Source organism: Notamacropus eugenii, chromosome 6, assembly GCF_028372415.1.
Source record: "Notamacropus eugenii isolate mMacEug1 chromosome 6, mMacEug1.pri_v2, whole genome shotgun sequence".
Lineage (NCBI taxonomy): Eukaryota > Metazoa > Chordata > Mammalia > Diprotodontia > Macropodidae > Notamacropus > Notamacropus eugenii.
In genome coordinates this window covers 159,046,912-159,066,972 of record NC_092877.1, presented here as the reverse complement: position 1 = coordinate 159,066,972, position 20,061 = coordinate 159,046,912, and the positions used below count along the sequence as shown (strand labels likewise).

Genomic DNA, 20,061 nt, shown 5'->3' with positions numbered 1-20,061 from the left:
AATAAATTAATTAAAGAAAAAGAAAAAAGTCTTTGAAGGAACAAACTAATACATCTGGTTCCTTTGGTTTAGAAACAGAAACCTCAGAGACTCAAATCAAATAAAACTGAGTAGAGGACAGAACACACAAATGGAGCACCCTGAAATGAAAAGAAGGTGAAATCCTGTAAAAGATCACGTTAATAAATAAAAGACTGAGAATGAAGCAAAAGTCACTAAATTACATCATGCATAAAAGTAAAATCCTGAATTGTTTAGTGAGGGGGAAAAAAGGATCAACAGAGTGATTAGTGCTTGAAGGTCCCACCCAGAGATAATTCTATTTAAAAGTCATACAATGGATCTCTGATAATGTGATTATCCCAAAAATTGGTAGGGAGTTACATTGCACAAGTGAAATAGGATGCCCAAACCCACCATCATTAACAAACCACACCCCAAACCTACCATCATTAACAAACCACACCTGCAGCAATCACATCACAACATGCCTGCCAATGCAAAGTAATCTGTGTCGGATAACAATCAGACAAAAACGGGGTTTAGTGCAAAGTGAAGGATAGGGACTAGGCACTAGGGAAGGATAGCAAAGCTATAAAGCAGTTTAATATCCTGCAAAGAAACTGCATTAAATAAATGAGAAACATAAAAATCATATATCAATGTGTATATAAAATGACATATTATGATATTTTACCCAAATCACACTACTAAAATGAGATTGGAGTCTTTTCAAAGTGAATATCACGTTAATGAAACCACAGTATGAGTTATGCCACAGTAGGGAGATTGGTCACCTTGCCCAAGCCATGACCTCTCTGAGACTCAGTGGTTTCATATGAAAAAAGGAAAGCATTCAAACGGATGATTGTTGAGCTTCTTTCCTGTTCTAATATTCTTTAGATTCTAGAATTTAGTCAAAAGAAATTTCCTTACTCTGATCCCCAAAGGATTGACACAGGGAACCACAAGTGGAAGGCACAAGTCATATTCATGACTAGAATGAGGAGAGGTTTTTCAGGGATACTGACCACTTATGATTTGTAACCCAAAATCCTTCCAAATGCACTAAAATAAAGCCAGTTTAGAAATATGGAAAGAAAATGTAAAAAAAAAAAATCCACATTACATTCTCACCCTTTCCCAAGGAATGAATTACCCACGGAATTACCAGATATATTGCACTTTTAAAATTCAGTCCCAAAAATTTCAGTCAAGTTTAATAAGCTTCCAATAAGACTTTTGAGACACTCTGTATATAAATTTTTCCCCCAAATAATTGGATATGGTTTTAGTAGCACTACTCTATAGAAGTAAGTAAAGCATTTAGGCAGGAATTTAACTATTCCATTCAAAATAAGGTTTGTTAAGTGATATAAGTAAATTCAATTCAGCAAACATTTCTAGAGTATCTATGTGCAAGACAAAGTGCTCAGTACTGGATATCCAATAAAAAAATAAAACATCCCATTCTCAAGAAATTTACATTCTACTGAGGGATGAGGAGAAAATACAAAATATATGCAGAATAAAGCAAAGTAATCTCAAGAAGGGCAGAGTGCTAAAACTAAAACTGTGGGGAGGGAAAGTGATGAGGTCAATTCTGTACAAGTGGTGCCTAAGCTGGTACTTTGAAGAAAGGTGGGAAAGGTGGAGGTACAGCCCAGATGTGGAAAACCATTTGTACAAAGGTAGAAAGAGAAATGTAAGATAGAATCTTCTATAGAGAAAACAGTTAATAATTTGGTTTTGACTAGAAAAGAAAGTATAAAGAGGAGTAATATGAAATAATACTGGCAAAATAAATGGGAACCAGAATGGTTGACGGCTTTAACACAACCATATCACTAAAATAAGTTCTAATCTATGCTTGTAAAAAATTACGTTAATCAATTTCTAAAGTAAAAAAGATAAAGAGTACATTGCTTCGTCTTAGCATCTTTTTTTTCCAAGATACTTTTTTAATATATGAAAAGTAATATACCACTATAGACAGCACAATATAAAGTAATGCATTATACTGAGCACTGGAAAGAAAAGAGTTCGAATTTATTGTCAACACCAATTACCATGTTCATCATATTCATAGATAACTCATAAAATGAGTTCATGAACTCTTTCAACTTAAACATGTTAAACTCCTAATACATGAAAAATATAGAATAAGGAACCAGTCAATATAAAGATTAAGGTAAAGCACAGGTCCATGACCTCATGAGAATGAATATGAACCATATGAACCAAATCATGAATAAAAAATAATATACAATAACCTTAGAAGATACATATAAGCAACAAACTAAGTATCTAAGGGAAAACAACATGGAGGTACAGAGGGAGGGAATGGATGAAGGATAGGGGATTGAAATGAGCCTTGATAGATGGGTGGGCTTTTTATGATCAAAATAAAAAGGAACAAGGGCAAAGTGAGTAAATGTTCCCCTAAGCAAACTATCTGAGCAAAGGTAGAAGCAGAAGAGACTTACGGTCAAGTTATTTCACATATCTGGCCTCAGTTCCATCATCTATAAAATGATGGCCCCGTGGGCCCCAAATTCCCTTCTAGCTCTATGATCCTTTCTATCGCAGTTCTAAGGTGTCCATCATGGCTACAGCGCTAAGTGCCTAGATGGGAGTATTACAAATTAAGATGGGAATGGAGCCAAGATGGTGGAGTAGAAAGACAAACCTGTAGAAGCTCCCCCACAGAGCCCATAAAATACCTATAAAAAATGACTCTAAACAAATTCTAGAGCAGCAGGAGTCACAAAACGACAGAGTCAAAGATATTTCCAGCCCAGGGACAAGACTGGAGCAGGCCTCAGGAGCTGGAATCCTGTGGTTCCCAGGTTGCTCAATCCACAAACATCAAAGACAGCTCAAAGGTCAGTGAGAAAGCTCTTTCACCTGGGTGAGATGGGAATGAAGTCTGGCCCTGCCAGCAGCAGCCACTGCAGTGGCATCATTCATTTTTGTAGCCTTTGGCTTACAGACCCTGAGGGAATTGAGCAGCTACTTTTGATTCCTGCTTGGAGGGGAGCATGAGATTGGGGCCACAAGGTTGGTCACTCTGGTCTCCTCAGAGAGGGAGTACTGGACTAAAATTATATCTATCTGCCCTCCTACATATTCCTAGTCTAGAGGAATCTATTTCATTTTAAGATACAAGTCAATTTTCTGATAACAATCCTTTAACAGGGAAGGAGTGCCCCAAACCATATCCGAAGGTTTGACTTCTATCCCTCCTATCAAATGTTAGTTATACAAAGATCATAAGAATAGTGAGCAAACTCATTTTCTCAAGCAAATAGCAAACAAAAATCAAAGAAATTATAAAGATCGTTGTTGTTTGTCCTTCATTTTTGAAGACTGAAGTGAAGCAGAGTCGCACAAAGTCCTGAGAGGCAGTCCCGGGGTGAGGAAGAGCACTGGCTGGTGAGCCGGTGGAGGCTCTGGAGAGGGAATCCTACTCGCAGATCCTAGGCAGAAGAGAGCTTGTGGTTGCTCCCAGACCAGACCACAGGCCAGGAGAAGAGTACATGGTTCTCCCTTGATTGCGCCACCTTGAAGGAACTGAGAACTTACAGGTCCCCAGATTATACCCTCCTCTTGACAAAGGACTGAAAAGTCAAGTAATTGGCTGGGAAAATGCTCAAAAAAGGCGAAAAAAATATGACTATAGAAGGCTACTTTCTTGGTGAACAGGTATTTTCTTCCCTACTTTCAGTTGAGGAAGAACAATGCATATAACCAGAGGAAGACCTAAAAGTTAAGGCTTCTGCATCCAAAACCTCCAAAATAAATATGCAATGGTCTCAGGCCATGGAAGAGCTCAAAAAGAATTTTGAAAATCAAGTAAGAGAGGTGGAAGAAAAATTTGAAAGAGAAATGAGAGCAATGCAAGAAAATCATGAAAAGTGAGTCAACAGCTTGCTAAAGGAGACCCAAAAACATGCTGAAGAACATAGTACCTTTAAAAATAGGCTAACTCAATTGGAAGAAGAGGGTCAAAAAGCCAATATGGAGAAGAATGCTTTAAAAAGCAGAATAAGCCAAATGGAAAAGGAGGTTCAAAAGCTCACTGAAGAAAGTAGTTCTTTAAAAATTAGAATGGAGCAGGTGAGAGCTAATAACTTTATGAGAAACCAAGACATTATAAAACAAAACCAAAAGAATGAAAAAATAGAAGATAATGTGAAATATCTCATTGGAAAAACAACTGACCTGGGAAATAGATCCAGGAGAGACAATTTAAAAATTATGGCAATACCTGAAAGCCATGATCAAAAAAAGAACCTAGACATCATCTTTCATGAAATTATCAAGGAAAACTGCCCTGATATTCTAGAACCAGGGGGCAAAACAAATATTGAAAGAATCCACCAATCACCACCTGAAACAGATCCAAAAAGAGTAACTCCTAGGAATATTGCAGTCAAATTCCAGAGTTCCTAAGTCAAGGAGAAAATATTGCAAACAGCTAGAAAGAAACAATTTGAGTATTGTGGAAATACAATCAGAATAACACAAGATCTAGCAGCTTCTACATTAAGGGATTGAAGGGCTTGCAATATGATATTCCAGAAGTCAAAGGAACAAGGATTAAAACCAAGAATCACCTACCCAGAAAAACTGAGTATACTACTTCAGGGGGAAAAATGGTTATTCAATGAAATAGAGGACTTTCAAGCATTCTTGATGAAAAAACCAGAGCTGAATAGAAAATCTGACTTTCAAACACAAGAATCAAGAAAAGCATAAAAAAGTAAACAGGAAAGAGAACTCATAAGGGACTTACTAAAGTTGAACTGTTTACATTACTACATGGAAAGATAATATTTGTAACTCTTGAGACTTTTCTCAGTATTTAGATAGTTGGAGGGATTACATACATATATACACAGGGTGAGTTGAATAGGAAGGGATGATATCTAAAAAATATGTAATTAAGGGGTGAGAGAGGAATGTATTGGGAGGAGAAAGGGAGAAATGGAATGGGGCAAATTATCTCTCATAAAAGTGGCAAGAAAAAGCTTTTTCAATGGAGGGTAAAAGGGAGCAGGTGAAAGGGAAAAAGTGAAGCTTACTCTCATTACATTTGGCTTAAGGAAGGAATAACATGCACACTCAATTTGGTATGAAAATCTATCTTACACTACAGGAAAGTAGGGGAAAAGGGGATAAGTGGAGTGGAGGGGATGATAGGGAGGGCAAATGGGAGGAGGAAGTAATTAGAAGTAAACACTTTTGGGGAGGGACAAAGTCAAAAGAGAGAATAGAATAAATGAGGGGTAGGATAGGATGGAGAGAAATATAGTTAGTCTTACACAACATGACTACTATGGAAGTCTTTTGCAAAACTACACATATATAGCCCATATTGAATCGCTTGCCTTCTCAGTGAAGATGGATGGGGAGGGAGGAAGGGAGAGAAGTTGAAACTCAAAGTTTTAGAAATGAATGTTGAGGATTGTTTTTGCATGCATCTGAGAATAAGAAATACACGTAATGGGGTATAGAAATCTATCTTACCCTACAAGAAACGAGATAAGATGGGGATAAGGGAAGGGAGAGGTGTGATAGAAAGGAGGGCAGATTAGGGGAAGGGGTAATCAGAATGCAAGGCATTTGGGGGTGGGGAGAGAGGAGAGATGGGGAGAAAATTTGGAACTCAAAATTTTGTGGAAATGAATGTTGAAAACTAAAAAGTAAACATTAAAAATTTTTTAAATAAATTAATTAATTAAGATGGGAAAGGAAATTATGGAGGGCCTTGAATGCAGATCCAAAGAGTCTGAACCTTATTCAATAATTAATACGAAACAACCATGGATGGTTTTTAAAAAGCATGACATGACTAAAGAGAATGAAAAGTAATCTGGCTGCTCTTCTAATGGGTCAACATATGGAGAAAAAATACTTAATATCAGCCTGCCAAAATTGCACTCTTCTGAAGAGGATTTAAGGACATTATGTAAGTTTATAACCCCTGTTATGATCAGGACTCCACTGATCTTTCACCCACATTTTGGGTGACTCAAGTTCCCTAAAACAGATATTAGCTAGGTGGCATAGTGGATAGGGGCAATGTCAAGAAGAAATAAGTTCAAATCCAGACAAGACATTTACTAGCTGTATAACCCTGGACAAATCATTTAACCTCTGTCTTATCTGTAATAATGGCAAGTACTTCCAGGGTTGTTGTGAGGATAAAATGAGACAATATTTGTAAAAACACTTTGCAAAATTTAGAATACTATGTAAACACTAATTATTATCATTTCTATTATCACCATCATATCTCTTCTTCATTCATCAGCTTCCACTATATAACCAACAAAGAAAGGGAAGCAGAAAACCTGAACTGAATTCAAAAGCACACATCAAAGAATGAAGACGTTAATAATTTGTTTTTATATTGTAAATCTGAAAATTAAAAAGTTTATTCCATGAACCTTATGAAACTAAACCTTTAGAAATACACGTATTTTCTTATTTCTAGGTAGAATGCTGGAGACAACATAGCTCATACAAGAAGAATGCCTCCAATAACAAAGTCACTTTCTCTTCTCACTTTCCCTTGTTGCCTACTACTCCCCCAAGAAACTATACAAGAAATATTAATGAACACACATGAGAGACAAAAACATATCATTTTAATTTTACCTTAGTTTATAGGAACATGGGATGATAGGTGTAAAGAGAGGTCACAAAACTGAATCCCAAAGATTACACAAGGTCTCATTGGCAATAAGTGACAGTTCTCAGATTTGGACCCAGGTTCAAATTCACAGGTTATTCCAACTGTACCACAATGTTCTTGACTTCCTTAAGAGCCTGCAGTGCTACTATTATCATAAATATCTTAACATGCTAAAAGATTTTCATCTTCTGTCCTTTCCATTTGTCCTCATTGAATGTTTTAACTTAACCAGAGTCAGGGGCAATAAAATAATTTTAATCTGAAAACCTGAAACTACTTCCTTTAAGATTGTCTAAAGAATTCAAGTGCTTCCATTGATGAAATACACACACAAACATATATATATATATATATACATATATATATAATATATACATACAGATATATATAAACATACACACATGAAAAAGGAGTTCCTTTTGTTCAGGGAGCATGACAACAGAAACAAGTGACATCAGCAACAGAAAAAAAGGGCTTCTGAGGTCCTACAGAGTTATTTTTTAAAAGTCAGGTGAGAAATTAAATTAGGATTAGGCATTCCTAGGTCTAGCATTCCTAGTGGTCTTTGAAATTTTCCAACCTGTGTTTCATTCAGGACCTCTCAATATAGCTCAAGTTCGAAGATTAGAAGATTGGAAAAGAAAGCTATGTTCTCTTAAGGATTCTCAATCTCTCCTCCAGTACTTTTTTAGAAAAGCATAGAGGCTTTTGAGAAAGTGTACAGCTTTCTGCATCCTATGCTCAAAAATGCATGCAATTACATTCCTAAAGGTCTTCACCAAATAAAAGAGTAATATTAGCTCCGTCACTCCATCTACCACATGAATAAAACACACAAAGCAGAGAGTGCCAAGGCAAACAGTAGACTTAATAAATGCTTGTTGATGGATAAGGTGCTCTCAAACTCAGTGATCCTTTAAGATACCAAAAAAACAAAATAAAATAAAATTCATCTGAAGTGTAACAGTATTATTTTCATTCCTAATTTGTTTTTCATCAATCACCCCCAAATGCATAAAACATCCAAAGATGTTAATAAACAAAAGCGTCTATTCATATTCAATTAATTCCTCATTTAACATTTTACAAAGCATTCCTAGAATAAAAGTTTCATTGTTAAGTTTCACAGCACATACTTAATACCAGTTTTAGACTATAGGAAGGAAAATTTTCTAACATTTCACAAAGTTGTTCAGAATTTTTAAAATGTTAGCTAACAAGACTTAATGAACTTAATATTAACAAAGAAATGTCACCAATTCTCTCAATAGCATGGTTTTGATCACAAGTTCCAGTTATATTTTTAATTCAGGAAGATCACAGATGATGAAACCTAGGACAGGGCCACTATGGTATCAGTCAAGTGAACAAGGGCAGCTAATTAATAATTGACATGAGCACAGATTTCAAGTTCTAAGAACTACGAATCAAAACTACTAGTACACAGAAATTCACAACATTTCATAAGAACTCTGAAAAAGACTCCTTGATTAAATGAAGAACTGCTAATTGCTGGTATGATCGATAATAATAAAACAATTTTTTAATGAAGAAGTTGACAAAGGGGAAAGTTTATATTAATTTTTTGGAGGGGGGAAGTAATAAATAGTCCTTTAAGTTAAGCAGAGTATCAATCTCTAATGAATACAGATATGCCTTCTACCAGGCCTTAACTGCACAGTTAAAGAAATAATAATATAACTAAAACACTACGTTCCAGGCACTATGCTAAGTGTTTTACAATTACTATGTCATTTGGTCCTCATGACAACCTATGTGCTATTATTACGCCCAGTTCACAGACAGGAAACTGAGTCAAAGAGGTTGAATGACTTGCCCAGAGTCACACAGCTTTGTTTTACAATGTATTTGAACTCGGGTCAATCCACCTACTCCGCTACCAGCTACCTCCATTACTCATCAAGACTTCAATTAGAGGTTTCTTCAGGATAAAGTTTGTAACTAGGGAGTCAGCTCTATTCTTTGTCCAATCAAACTGAGAAAGAGAATTCCAAATGCCCTGAATTATCTGGAGGTATGAATGGCACTTTCTCAGCCAAGATCCTATGTTCAGGCTGCTCTTCTTTTTCCCCTGTTCTCTAGCTGCCTCGTAAAAATCCTCTTCTTCGCTGCTTTTCCAATCAGGTCCCAACAATGTATGGTAAAAGTCGTACTGGATCCAAAGTTAGAGAGTATGGGCTTGAATCTTGACTAATCTGCAGAAACTATGCAGGCCTCAGGCTGCAATTTGTAAAATGAAAATCCTTTTAGTTAGAAATAATGGATTCTAAGTCCTTGGCCAATAAAGGCAGAGAGGCAAGAGTCGCTCCAAAAGACAGGACCTTAAGATCTTTAACCAAATTCTCTTAAGAGATAAGCTATTATCAAAGTGGAAGGAAACATTTGTTAAGTGCCTAATATGTACTGGGGCAAGTACTTTACAAATACTTCCTCATTTAGTCTTCTCAGCAACACTCAACCCAGTTGAGGAAACTGAGATAGAAATTAAGTGGCTTGCCCAGGGTCACACAGCTAGTAAGCGTCTGAAAGTCTTATTGAATTCAGGTCTTCTTGACTCCAGACCAGCATTCTATCTACTGTACTTTGTCCTACCAGCTGTCTCTAAAAAGGCTGTGTTGTCCACCACCAAGGATTATCTTCCAAGAAAGATCTCGTATTTCTATCTGGTCTCAAACTTTTTAACTAAAGTCATTTGAGGAGTACTTTTTTCTAAGCCCAATTACTCCAAGTCAGGTTGAGGGGAAAGGGGCTTAAGAATAGTAGAAACGGCAGAGAAGGAACAAAAGCTAAAAAGGACCTCGGAGATCATCACATGCAACCAAGAGAATGAAACCCAGTAAACTTATCCACAGGCACTAAACCCCAGAGACAGGATGTGAACCCAGGTGCTCTAACTTCACACTGTATCATGCTGCCTTCTTTTAATATGTTAAAAAGAGAAATGGAAACAAGCAAGCAACTCTACACACACGCCTCCTAAAAAGCAGGACTTTCTTAGGATATAACAGTTCAGTTCACAAGACTCAGATCTTTCCTAGAAAGATAACAATTTTAACAGTTGCCATTATGTGACAATCAGCTGATTTCTCTTCCTTTAATTGCTGACATCTGTCAGTGCCCTTTTGCCTGCTACTTGCCTAAGGCTTCTGGATGTCCAATATAGACCCCCACCCCTTCACCCTACCCTCCACCACCACCACCACCACCAAAAAGAACAAAAAAAGCTAAATGTGACTAATTTCTTCTCTTAACAGTCTCTCATTGGTGGTTAACCTGTGTAACATAGGAGGGAGAGGAAAGGAAGGGGCACTCTTAAAAGTTACTATAATTATGTTGGCTGCATCACAAGTAATCTTCCAGATCAAAACTCCCCAACCCTACATGTGCACCTCCCTCCCTTCTCTGGTCAGTAACGATGGGTACAGAAGATTGCACATCCTGTCAGGCTCAGCTGATGGGTTAGTTAATATTGTTTGAACTATTTTCTATCCTCTTTTCTTTTCTTTGTTAAGGCACGGCTCTCTAGGTAGAGGAAGAGAAGGGATATACTTGGAAATAATAACAATATATCAAGAAAAATGTCAAATAATTAAATCCATGTGTGGGCTGGTGGGAGAAAAAGTCACTTAGGACCTCTTGACTTTGTTCTGTCCAAATATGAAATAAGAAAAGAAGTGCTATTTTCAGACAATGTAAATTATTGTATATTTGAATAATTAGATCAATAAGGGAAGCCAGATATGCTTATTTCTAGAGACCAAGAATGTTATATATAGCCCTTCCACCTGTAGGGCATCCCACTCACACAAAATGGTGTCAGACTCAAACAGAAGCAATACACATCCATCCCTGCATTGACTTAGAAAACAATATATTAACATCTATGTTCTACTGTAGTTTTCTTTATTTTGTTAAATATTTCCCAGTTACATTTTAATGTGGATCAATCCAACTAGGAAATGTTGCAGTAGCAGTGAGACACGTGTGATAGGTCTGAAGTATCTTCCCACAAGGCTAAAAGTTCAAACCCTTCTTCAGTTCATACAAACTGGCTATGTGACCCAAGAGCAAGTCACTTAAAATTTTCAATTCAGAATTTCAGATCTGTATCTGTATAACTCTCTGTAGAGAGTTCACTGCAATGAAGAAATCCCAGTGTACACCAAAATAATAACAATGATAAAATTTAATACCCTACTTGAAATCTATCAAAGTAAGAGGCAAAAGGCTAGTGAGGCACTGCATTGGAGTGTGACAGAAGATGCCAGATGTGGAGTCAGAAGACCTGGGTTCAAATTTGTCCAGTTGTGACAATGAATATGTCACTCAAGGTCTCTGGACCTTAGCTTCCTCTAGGCTGGACTAGATGGCCTCGAAGGTCTCCTACACCTTAAGATCTAAGATTCTTTCCTTTCACTAGTACAGAGTGCCCAAAGCCATGCTTCACATGAAGGATCCAGAAGCCTCTGTCAGTCACCTCTCAATGTAGATAGCAGCAGCTACAACCATATGCATGGGTGACACAACTCTTTCACTACATTTTAATCCAAATGGCCTACAAAAAAATTGGTAATCGAATGACCACAAAAGCAAGTTTTGTTGCAATATAGTGTAGGAGTCTTCTTTATCCAGAATGTCATTCCCAGACTTTTAAGAACTACTAGAAACACAAGAGAGATAACTTCATGAGTATTTTTTCAAATGAACTAGAATTCTTAAGTGACTGCACATGTAACTCTTGTTTAACATTAGCAGAAAAATTATTAGAATATGAAATATTTCATCAAGCCCAAGCAAAAGTACTTCTTTCTCACTGGTCCAAAGAGCATGTCTTATACTTGTGTAGGATTTTCCATAGCTTATGGGAGTGTCCCTAAGGAGATCACTCAAACTCTCAAAATTCATCTCACTTCAAACTTTAAGAAGTCTAGGGGAATATTCAGAAATGCATAAAATTTAATCAGGCATAAAGGAAGCATGAGACATAAACAGTTCTGGTAATTGAGCCCTTAAGGTCTTACCCAGCCCCCAAATCTCTTCACTTCGATGTTACCTGAGTGATATTACTTCAATTAGACTTCAGTTTCATTTCCTATAGGTAACTGACCAGGAAAGACCCAAATAACATAAAACTAGCCCCCTTTCAAACACTTTTGTTTCCAAAAAGTTGCATTAGAAACAAACATAAGCAACTCATATTGGTTATCAGACTACTCTTGAGAAAAGAGATAGTGAAATATTGGTGGAGAAGGTTGCACACACTCTCATACTTGTTGAGAGGGAAAAACACATTGTAATTTTTTTTCTTAATTTTCAGTCACAGAGGAGTTTGGGTGATGGCTGAGAAGTAACAGCAGTGTAAGAAAACAAGAAAAAGCACCCATAAAATTTTTTAAAAAGAATATTAAGCAATTTTATACCATATGCCAGGGAGTATCCCAAAATTATATATTATCAGTTTTAATTTTAAAAGACTACCAATTGGAGAGCTACCATTTCAAGAAAAATCTTATACTCTAAACCAACAACCTACTTATAAGATCTTTGTTGGAAATGACTAATCTTGTGCCATAGCCAACATGTGCATAGAAAGCTAAAGAATTATTTTTAATTACTAAATATGCCAATGATATCTTAAAATACAAAAGCTTCCACAACACTAACACTAGAAAAGAGGCACAGCGTGTAGTTACAGCAAATCTATCATTATGCTAATATAACTTAGCCATGTTACAGATTTTTATGCCAATTATAGTTTATAATTTCTTTTTACCTACAACCTCAAAAGAAAAAAAAAGTCAAGGACAAGTTGAATACAGAGACAGCATGTTATAGGGGACAGCCTTGAAGTCAGGAAGACCTGTGTTTAAATCCCACATAAGATAAATACTAGGCTATGTGACCATGGACACTCAACCTCTCTGGATCTCTCCTCTGTAAAGTGAGTAGAAAAGGACTTGATATCTAAAAATCTCTTCTAGCTCTAAACCTAGGATCCTAGGGACAACCTCTTCATAGGACAACCTGAGGGATATACAATTTGAGGGTATCCACAAAATGTCTGGAGAACGAATGGAAAGCCTCCAGAACACATTTCAGATCCCCTATAAAAAGATCCTCTAACAAGGGAATACGGAAATGATAATACAGATGATTATCACAAAGGAATGGGAGCTATGGAGGGGTTGTGATTTTCATCAGAGGTGGGACTGTTGCCATTTGCAAGATTATGGATCCAGGTTATCTAAGTATCAAAAATGAGAAACTACAACCATTTTCTTTTTAAGCTGACGATCTCAGAAAGAATAACAGAAAGAAAAAAAGGCCTGGTTGTTATTTAGGAATATAAACTCTTGAATCAAAAAAAGTAACTATTTAGAACTGAGCTTTAGCAGAATCAAAGCATCAGTTGTCAAATGGAATGATGCGATTGTGTTCACAAACAATGGTACTAAAGAACTTATTTTGAGTGGAAAATTTCACTGTTATATTCAAATTCCTTTCTCATAATTAAACCATTGTTCTTTCTAAATGTTTGACAGTTAAATACATGCCAAAGAAATAGAGACAGATTCAGATCCTTTTAGACAGGTACTTCTATCAAGGAGTTGGGTCAAAGGCACTGATTCAATCTTTCCTTATGGCACAAAATATCTGCTAACGACTATCTGTAGAAAGTTAACATAGTTCAGTGAGTCTGAGACAATCTAGCCAGCTTTAGCAACTGAATCAATATATTCAAGTGAACTAACCATTCCCCAAAAATTCCAACAGTTCTGCATCAATCTAAGTTTATCTTTACTTTTTGCAAGACAAAATGTTAAAGGGGGCATATTTAGAAAAGTAACTCAAAACCGATTAGATGGAACTTTCAAAAGAGGTACTCATTATGTGCGAGAGTGAGATTAGATGCTGTTCTACCTGAAATGTTAAAAACATTAAGCCTCAACAGACAGGAGCCTTTCAAAGGGTTAGAAACCACTAAGTTACTAACATAGTTTAGAAAAATCATTTCATTATAGGAAGCCTTGAGGGATGACGCTGTTTGCAATTTATTTACTTCTGTTACTTCATTAAATTTGTTTAGTGATGGAACTTAACATTTAAGTCATCAACCCAAATAGTTTTTAAAAACCAATTACTTTAAGAGAGCTGGTGGGGTTTTTTTCCAACTGAAGTAACCTGAACAACGTAAGCATGCACATGTCTCTTTTTATTATTATTTTCTGAGGTTTTTTGGCTCCTTGAACACAGTACTCCATTGACTACAGCAGTCCGGTCAGGTTTTCAGACCCCTTGTAAATAGCGCACATAATGAAGTGAATTTTTGTCATTAGATTTTGGCTTTTCAAAAGGTGGCAATGATGTATTTTTCTTCCTTAACATGCCTCCTCTATCAAAGATGCTGAAATCAAACTCAGAGGAAAACCTTGAAATGCTTAATGATACATACTTCAAAAATAAACTCTCTTTCCTAATTATCTAAATCGCCCTGTTTAAACAGAAGTTCCTTCAACTATCTGTCCACTTAGTCAGTTAACTATGGAGGCTACATGTTATGTCATCACAATTTTTCAGAACAATTGATTGACCTAAATACAAAACATTTAGGTTGAATCACAAACTAAAATTCTAGGGTAGGGTGGTTAAAAAAAGTTTCGAAACAAATATTATTTAGCAGTAAAAACTTTTTTATTCTGATTTTCCCCAACTCTATCCTGATCCTCTAAAATGTCCCTGCCCAGTATTATACAAGTTGCAAAGATCCATTATGATGTTCTAAGAAACAAAAAAGAATATTTTTACTAATCTTTTCATCTGAGAGTCCAAAATCAAAATTTTAATTTAGTAAGCTTGCTTTTACTAAATGTATAGATTTCTAACCCCATTAGTTCAAGAGCTGTAAAACTTTCCTACTACTATATTAACAGAATATGATATAATATGAAAGAAAAAATTTAAACATAGTTTTATCAATTAGGGAACGATTAAAGGGGGAGAGGGAGAGAAGAAAGAATTTCTCTTCTCTCAGCATTTAAAAATACAGGTGTAAAACAATAGCTCACATTTAGACTGCTGGATGGAATATTCACTAAGGTAAATAGCTTACTTTAATATTAATACTCAAATGAGAATGGATTCTTTTTAAATACCAAAAAGTTTTCACAAAACCACATCACAGAGTTGAAAGGTCTCAGAGACCACCTAATCATCCAAAATGAAACTCTACAAACCCTTCTATAACATACATGACAAGAGTTCTAACAGCCTCAACAAGACCTTCTATCTCCTTGTTCCATTTTTAGATAACTCAATAGCTAGGAGGTACCTCGCCCCCAACTCTCCCCCATCCCTTGACCCTTAAGTCAAATCTCCATTTGCCTTTTTACAACTTCTATCTATTGTTCCCTAAGTCTCACCAAGAGCCAAACAGAAGTACCATCCACCTGTAATGGTGGGTCCTTCAGAAACTTGAAGACAGCTATCCTATCACATACCTCAGCTCCTCCTTCCTGCCTTCTCTTCCCCGGCTAAACATGCTAACATCCCCAGCTCCTTTAACCGATCCTTAGTCCTTCATACTGGCTCAATTACACCTAAGGAGAATCTTGTCTAACAATACGTAGAAACTGTAGTCAGTGTACAAGAGACTATTTAGTAGTTGTGTGACCCTGACCAAGTTACCTAACCTCGAAGTTTCCCTACATTATAAAATAAAGGAGTTGGATTTGACATCTAAGCCCATGACTTAGATAACTTCCACCTCTAAATCTATGATTCCAAGCTTCTTTACCAAGATGACTCTCTGAAAGGTTCTAGGTCACTTTTTTAAGTTCTGAATTTAGCTGCCTAGAGAACCTGGTTTCTTGCTTTGGCTCCTTATTCCATTCAGACTAATTTCTATGCTACATCCATTTTATTCTATTCTACAGAATTGGCACAGAAACAGGAAAGTTTAACAGTTCATTTTATTTGGCACACGCTTTCAGCTGTCACAGAAGAGGTTTTGTCTCATCCAGCCTAGTTTGATGCCCCACCACCTGAATGACTGGTTTCTGAGAAATTGCCAGTCTACTAACTGACCAACCACAATGTTCTTTTTCTAATCTGCACTAAAGGACACTTACATCATCTCCCAACTACCCTTCTGGGGTTCTAAGGTTCTAAACATGTGATTTCACTTCATATTTCAAACAGCATCCTTGAAAGAAAATGAAATATCTAACTGAAATTTGCTTTTCAAATCGTACCCCTACTGAGCCATCCATTTACACATGGAGAAATATTTGGCATGGCTGCCAAATATAAAGCAAATACTGGATGAAACAGGGGCACATAAAAAGGGAAAACTATGCATGGGTAGAGAACCTTCCTTTTTCAGCTGTAGGAGTGTTTTAGGAAGGATCTTTCTAGAGACAGATTAAAATAATTTTACTTATAAAATTACAGTCTTGCACAGTTAGTCAATGTATGCAATCATTCTGCAAGCTCCCAGATATCACTACATCGACTTCCCTGGGAAATGTTTAAGTAAGATTCTCATACCATCCTCTGGACTTCTGTCAAAATGAGGTTATAAACCTATATAAAACGTTCATGCTCTATCTTGCTTGCTTCTTTTTGTCTTGAAGGGGGAAAGAAATAATTAATAGTATCCAAAGGTGGGGGGGAGGGTAAGCAAAAAAATAGGCCTCCTGAAAATAGGACACAACCAACTCAGAGAAAGAGGACATCATGAAGACAGGACAGATGGCATTAAAGTCTAATGAATTAAGTAACTCAGTTTCAGAACTGCAGCTTGTGTTAGGGATCAGTAAGAGCTTATTTGTCTTAAGACAGTTGGAAGCAGCATAGCATCTAGTCACCAATTCAAAACTGAAAGAATATGTTGTAGTTTAGCATAATCCAGTCAGCTGCAAAAAAAAAAAAAAAAACAACCCGCTAAAGGGGGAAAAAGTCAAACCACATTGCTATAAAATTTCCCTCATCTCAAATGCAGTGTAAAGCAGCCAAATGCCACTTCTCCCTTAAAAAAACTCATCAAATTTAAGTTTCTAAAGGTTAAAGAACTATCTACTTGAAAAAGATTAGGTAATGCAAAAGAATCGGTTCACTTTTATGCAAATTGTTCAAATACCATTACTACCTATGCATGTAAATATCCCTGATTTGCGGTCAGTACGGTAATTTAAACTACAAACATTTCAAGAGCACCATCTCTGGTATTAGAACAATATTTTCACACTGGGGTAGGGGGTAAGGGACTCAGCATCCCCTCTTTAAAGGGAACCATTAGGCAAAATGAAACATACACACACACACACCTCAACATTTCTCTCCTGAAGAGGAAAAAGAATTTCAAAATATTAAATTCAGTATTTTGATAGCGCTGTACAAAACTAACCTAGCCAACAGTGCACCTCCACTTTTGCACGTTCCCCTGAGCTTCCCTCTACATATTATTAGAAAAAGAGACATAAAGACCTAGAACTAAAACTTGAAATGGCCCCTTGCGGAGGAAAAGAAGTGTCCCAGGAGAAAGATCTCCTAGTTTACAAGAAGTTGTTGACCGATGGCCCACAGTAACCCTGAAGTGGGGGAGGGGGGGAGGGAGTGGGGCTGATCGCTGAATAGGAGGCAATAGAAGGGAGAGGGAGGGAAGACCGAAGATAAGAGGCTGACAAGGGAACTCAAATCATTCACCCAGGACTTGGAGGAATATCCCAACGCAAGGGGATGGGAAGGGATAGTTGCAAAGGGGAAGGTGTGGAGTAGTGAGGGAAAGGCAAAGACAGCGTGGGGGGGGGGGTGGAAATGGTCATGGGCAGGGGGCAGGAGGGGTGTGAAAAGTGGCTGGACAGAGGGTTTGAGAAAGGGAAGGAAAAGTAGTGCAAATTGGGAAAGGCCGTCGCCAGGGCTGACGAGCCACGCGGGGGCCGGGGGCCGGTACCTGGGGGCTCCTTTCGGCCGGGTTCTTCATCACCGCCTGGCGGAAGCTGTTATCCACGTAGGACGCCATCTCCCCCCCGCGGGGCCGGGCTGGGGCTGTTCCTCCCAGCACCAGAGGAGCTTGGCCCGGGCCCCGCTCAGGCTCAGACGTTTCCTCCGTTTCTCGATCCGTCGGCCCGCAGCGAAGCGGCGCAGCAGCGCAGCCGCAGGGGGCCTGGGGCGCAGGGTCCGCAGGGGGTTCCCGCGGACACTGGCCTGGCCGGCCGGGCCAGGGAGTAGGGAGGGGAGGGGAAGAGAAGGCAGGGGAGGGGAGGAGAAGGGAAGAGCGAGGAGGGGAGGGAAGGGGAGGAGATTGGGGGAGGGGGAGAAGAGCAGGAGGCGGCGCTCGTAGCGCGGCCGCTGCCTCTGCCTCTGCCTCTGCCTCTGCCTCTGCCTCCGCCTCCGCCGCCGCCTCCGAGGCCGCCGCTCCTTCCGAGGCCGCCGTTCCCGGGCCTCTCAGTCCGGGGGTACTTCCACGGGCCGGGACCCTGAGGGGCGGAATCCCCAGGAAAGCTCTCCCCGAATCTTCGTGGACCCTCAGCCCCGGGGCCCGGGCGAACTGGGATGTGAACTCTTCCTTCTCCCCCTTCCCCCAGTTTAGTCTCGGAGGCTTCCTGGCGCGCCCGGCTCCCTGGCTCCCGGGGCCAAAGACTCGGACACGCCTCCCCGGCTCCTCTCGGGTGACAGTGGCGGCTCCTCCTGGCCCCGCTGGGGCTGAGTTATTTTTAGGGAGGTGGGGAGTGGTAGCTGGGGGGAGAGGAGGGAAGGGCCCGGCGGCCCCTCCTGGGGTGCGGAGCGCGCTGCCCCCCAGGCGCTCCGAGGTCTCGGGGCGTCAGGACCCGCAGCTCTCGCCCCCTCCTCCGAATCTCCCCCGGGAGTCTCGGCGCCGCCGCAGCTTCTGGCCCCAGAGGAAGGAAAGGGAGAGGCGAGCTCCTCCGCGGGCTCTCAAGTCTGGCCGCAGCGAAGCCCCGTGGCCAGCGCCGCCGCCGCTCCTCGGAGGCTCAGTCTACTCGCTCTGCCGGCCCCCCGGACTGCTGCTGCATCCCCCCGGGCTGCTCTGCCGCCCCCCGCCTCCGCCGCCTGCCCCCATCCAGAAGCCGGGGAGGGAGGCTGTCCCGGCCCGGGCTCCGCAGCGGGGCGCGCACGCAGCCTGGGCTGCAGCCCCTCGGCCCCCGCAGCTCTCGGCAACTTTGTTCCTCGCCCGTCTGGGAAAGGGGAGGGGGGCGCTGCAGGCGGCTGCCCAGGCCGGGGTGGGGGGGGGGGGGAGCTCCTCCAGGCGGGGTCCGGGGGTCCGAGGAGTCTCCTGGCCGAGGGCAGAGCCGAGCGAAGCCCCCTCGTGTGAGTGTTTGTGAAGCAACTACTCCCCTCCTCCTCCTCCTCCTCCTCCTCCTCCTCCTCCTCCTCCTCCTCCTCCTCCTTCTTCGGCGCCTTCTCCGGCGCCTTCTCCGGCCGCCGCTGGAGCCGCTCCTTAGGGAGGAAGCGGCCTCCGAGGCTTGTTGCTTTGTGCTGCAACCATGGTGAAGAGTGAGTGACACCGATAGGGCGAGTCCAGGGGCAGCAGCATCATTCCGGGGGAGGGACTGAGGGAGGTGGCTGTGGGCCCCGAGCCTCCAGCCCCTCCTCCCGGCGGCTCTCTGCCGCCGCCTCCTCTGCCTAGGCTGTACCTACAGCCTGCGCTCCAGGTAAGGCCAGTGCAGTTCCCCCAGGCCAACGTGGCTTAGAGGAGACGGTCCTTCCCGTCCTGCGTCCTTTTTCTGCCCTGAAGGACCTGAGTGCCTTTGGACGCGAGACTGCTTAAGCACTTTGCGAAGCGCCCTCCTTTTCTATAGGGTAGGCTCGAATACAAACACATGCGACCGTGCAGCCTCCCCCATTAGCCTTTCCCCCCTCCATCTCCCGTTTCTGTTCTGGGGGTTCTGATCCTGGGAGCTTTTCCAGGTTTTAAAGTCCAGAGCATCTGAAATTTGCCAAATAGTCGAAAGAAGTTAGCATCTCTGCAAAGCTTGTTTACCTAGATTGTTTACCTAGAATTTGGACTGGAAGCTCCCTAGGGAATAACTTCACTTGATCTTGTAGTATAGATTAAAAAATTAAATTAAAATTTTCTTTATGCCGTTCACCTCCCACTTGTGTAAATAATAACCCGAAGGACTATAGTAGATGACAGATAGGTGTGTCTTTGTTTTGTCTAAAACCCTGCACTGTATGTATACACCAGAGATTTCCTCCTCAGGCTTATCCCTTAGGATATGAAAATTTATTTCCCTCTATACTCTCCTTCATCTTCTTCCCTAAATTATCTATTCTCCTTCCCCACAAGTGTGGTGCTTGCTTTTGTGCCCATTTGT

The 20,061-nt window shown here is 40.2% G+C and overlaps 1 protein-coding gene across 6 annotated transcripts in view; it reads right to left on the bottom strand.

The window, feature by feature from the left end:
* RAPGEF2 (Rap guanine nucleotide exchange factor 2) overlaps window positions 1-18,504 on the bottom strand; it is a 336,200-nt gene extending 317,696 nt beyond the window's left edge. For all 6 annotated transcript variants that reach the window (XM_072621383.1, XM_072621386.1, XM_072621387.1 and 3 more), the window contains exon 1: window positions 17,676-18,504. In XM_072621383.1, coding sequence (XP_072477484.1) covers window positions 17,676-17,744 — 69 coding nt within the window. In that variant the 5' untranslated portion in view covers window positions 17,745-18,504. The remainder of the gene's footprint in view (window positions 1-17,675) is intronic.
* Window positions 18,505-20,061: the final 1,557 nt, after the last annotated feature.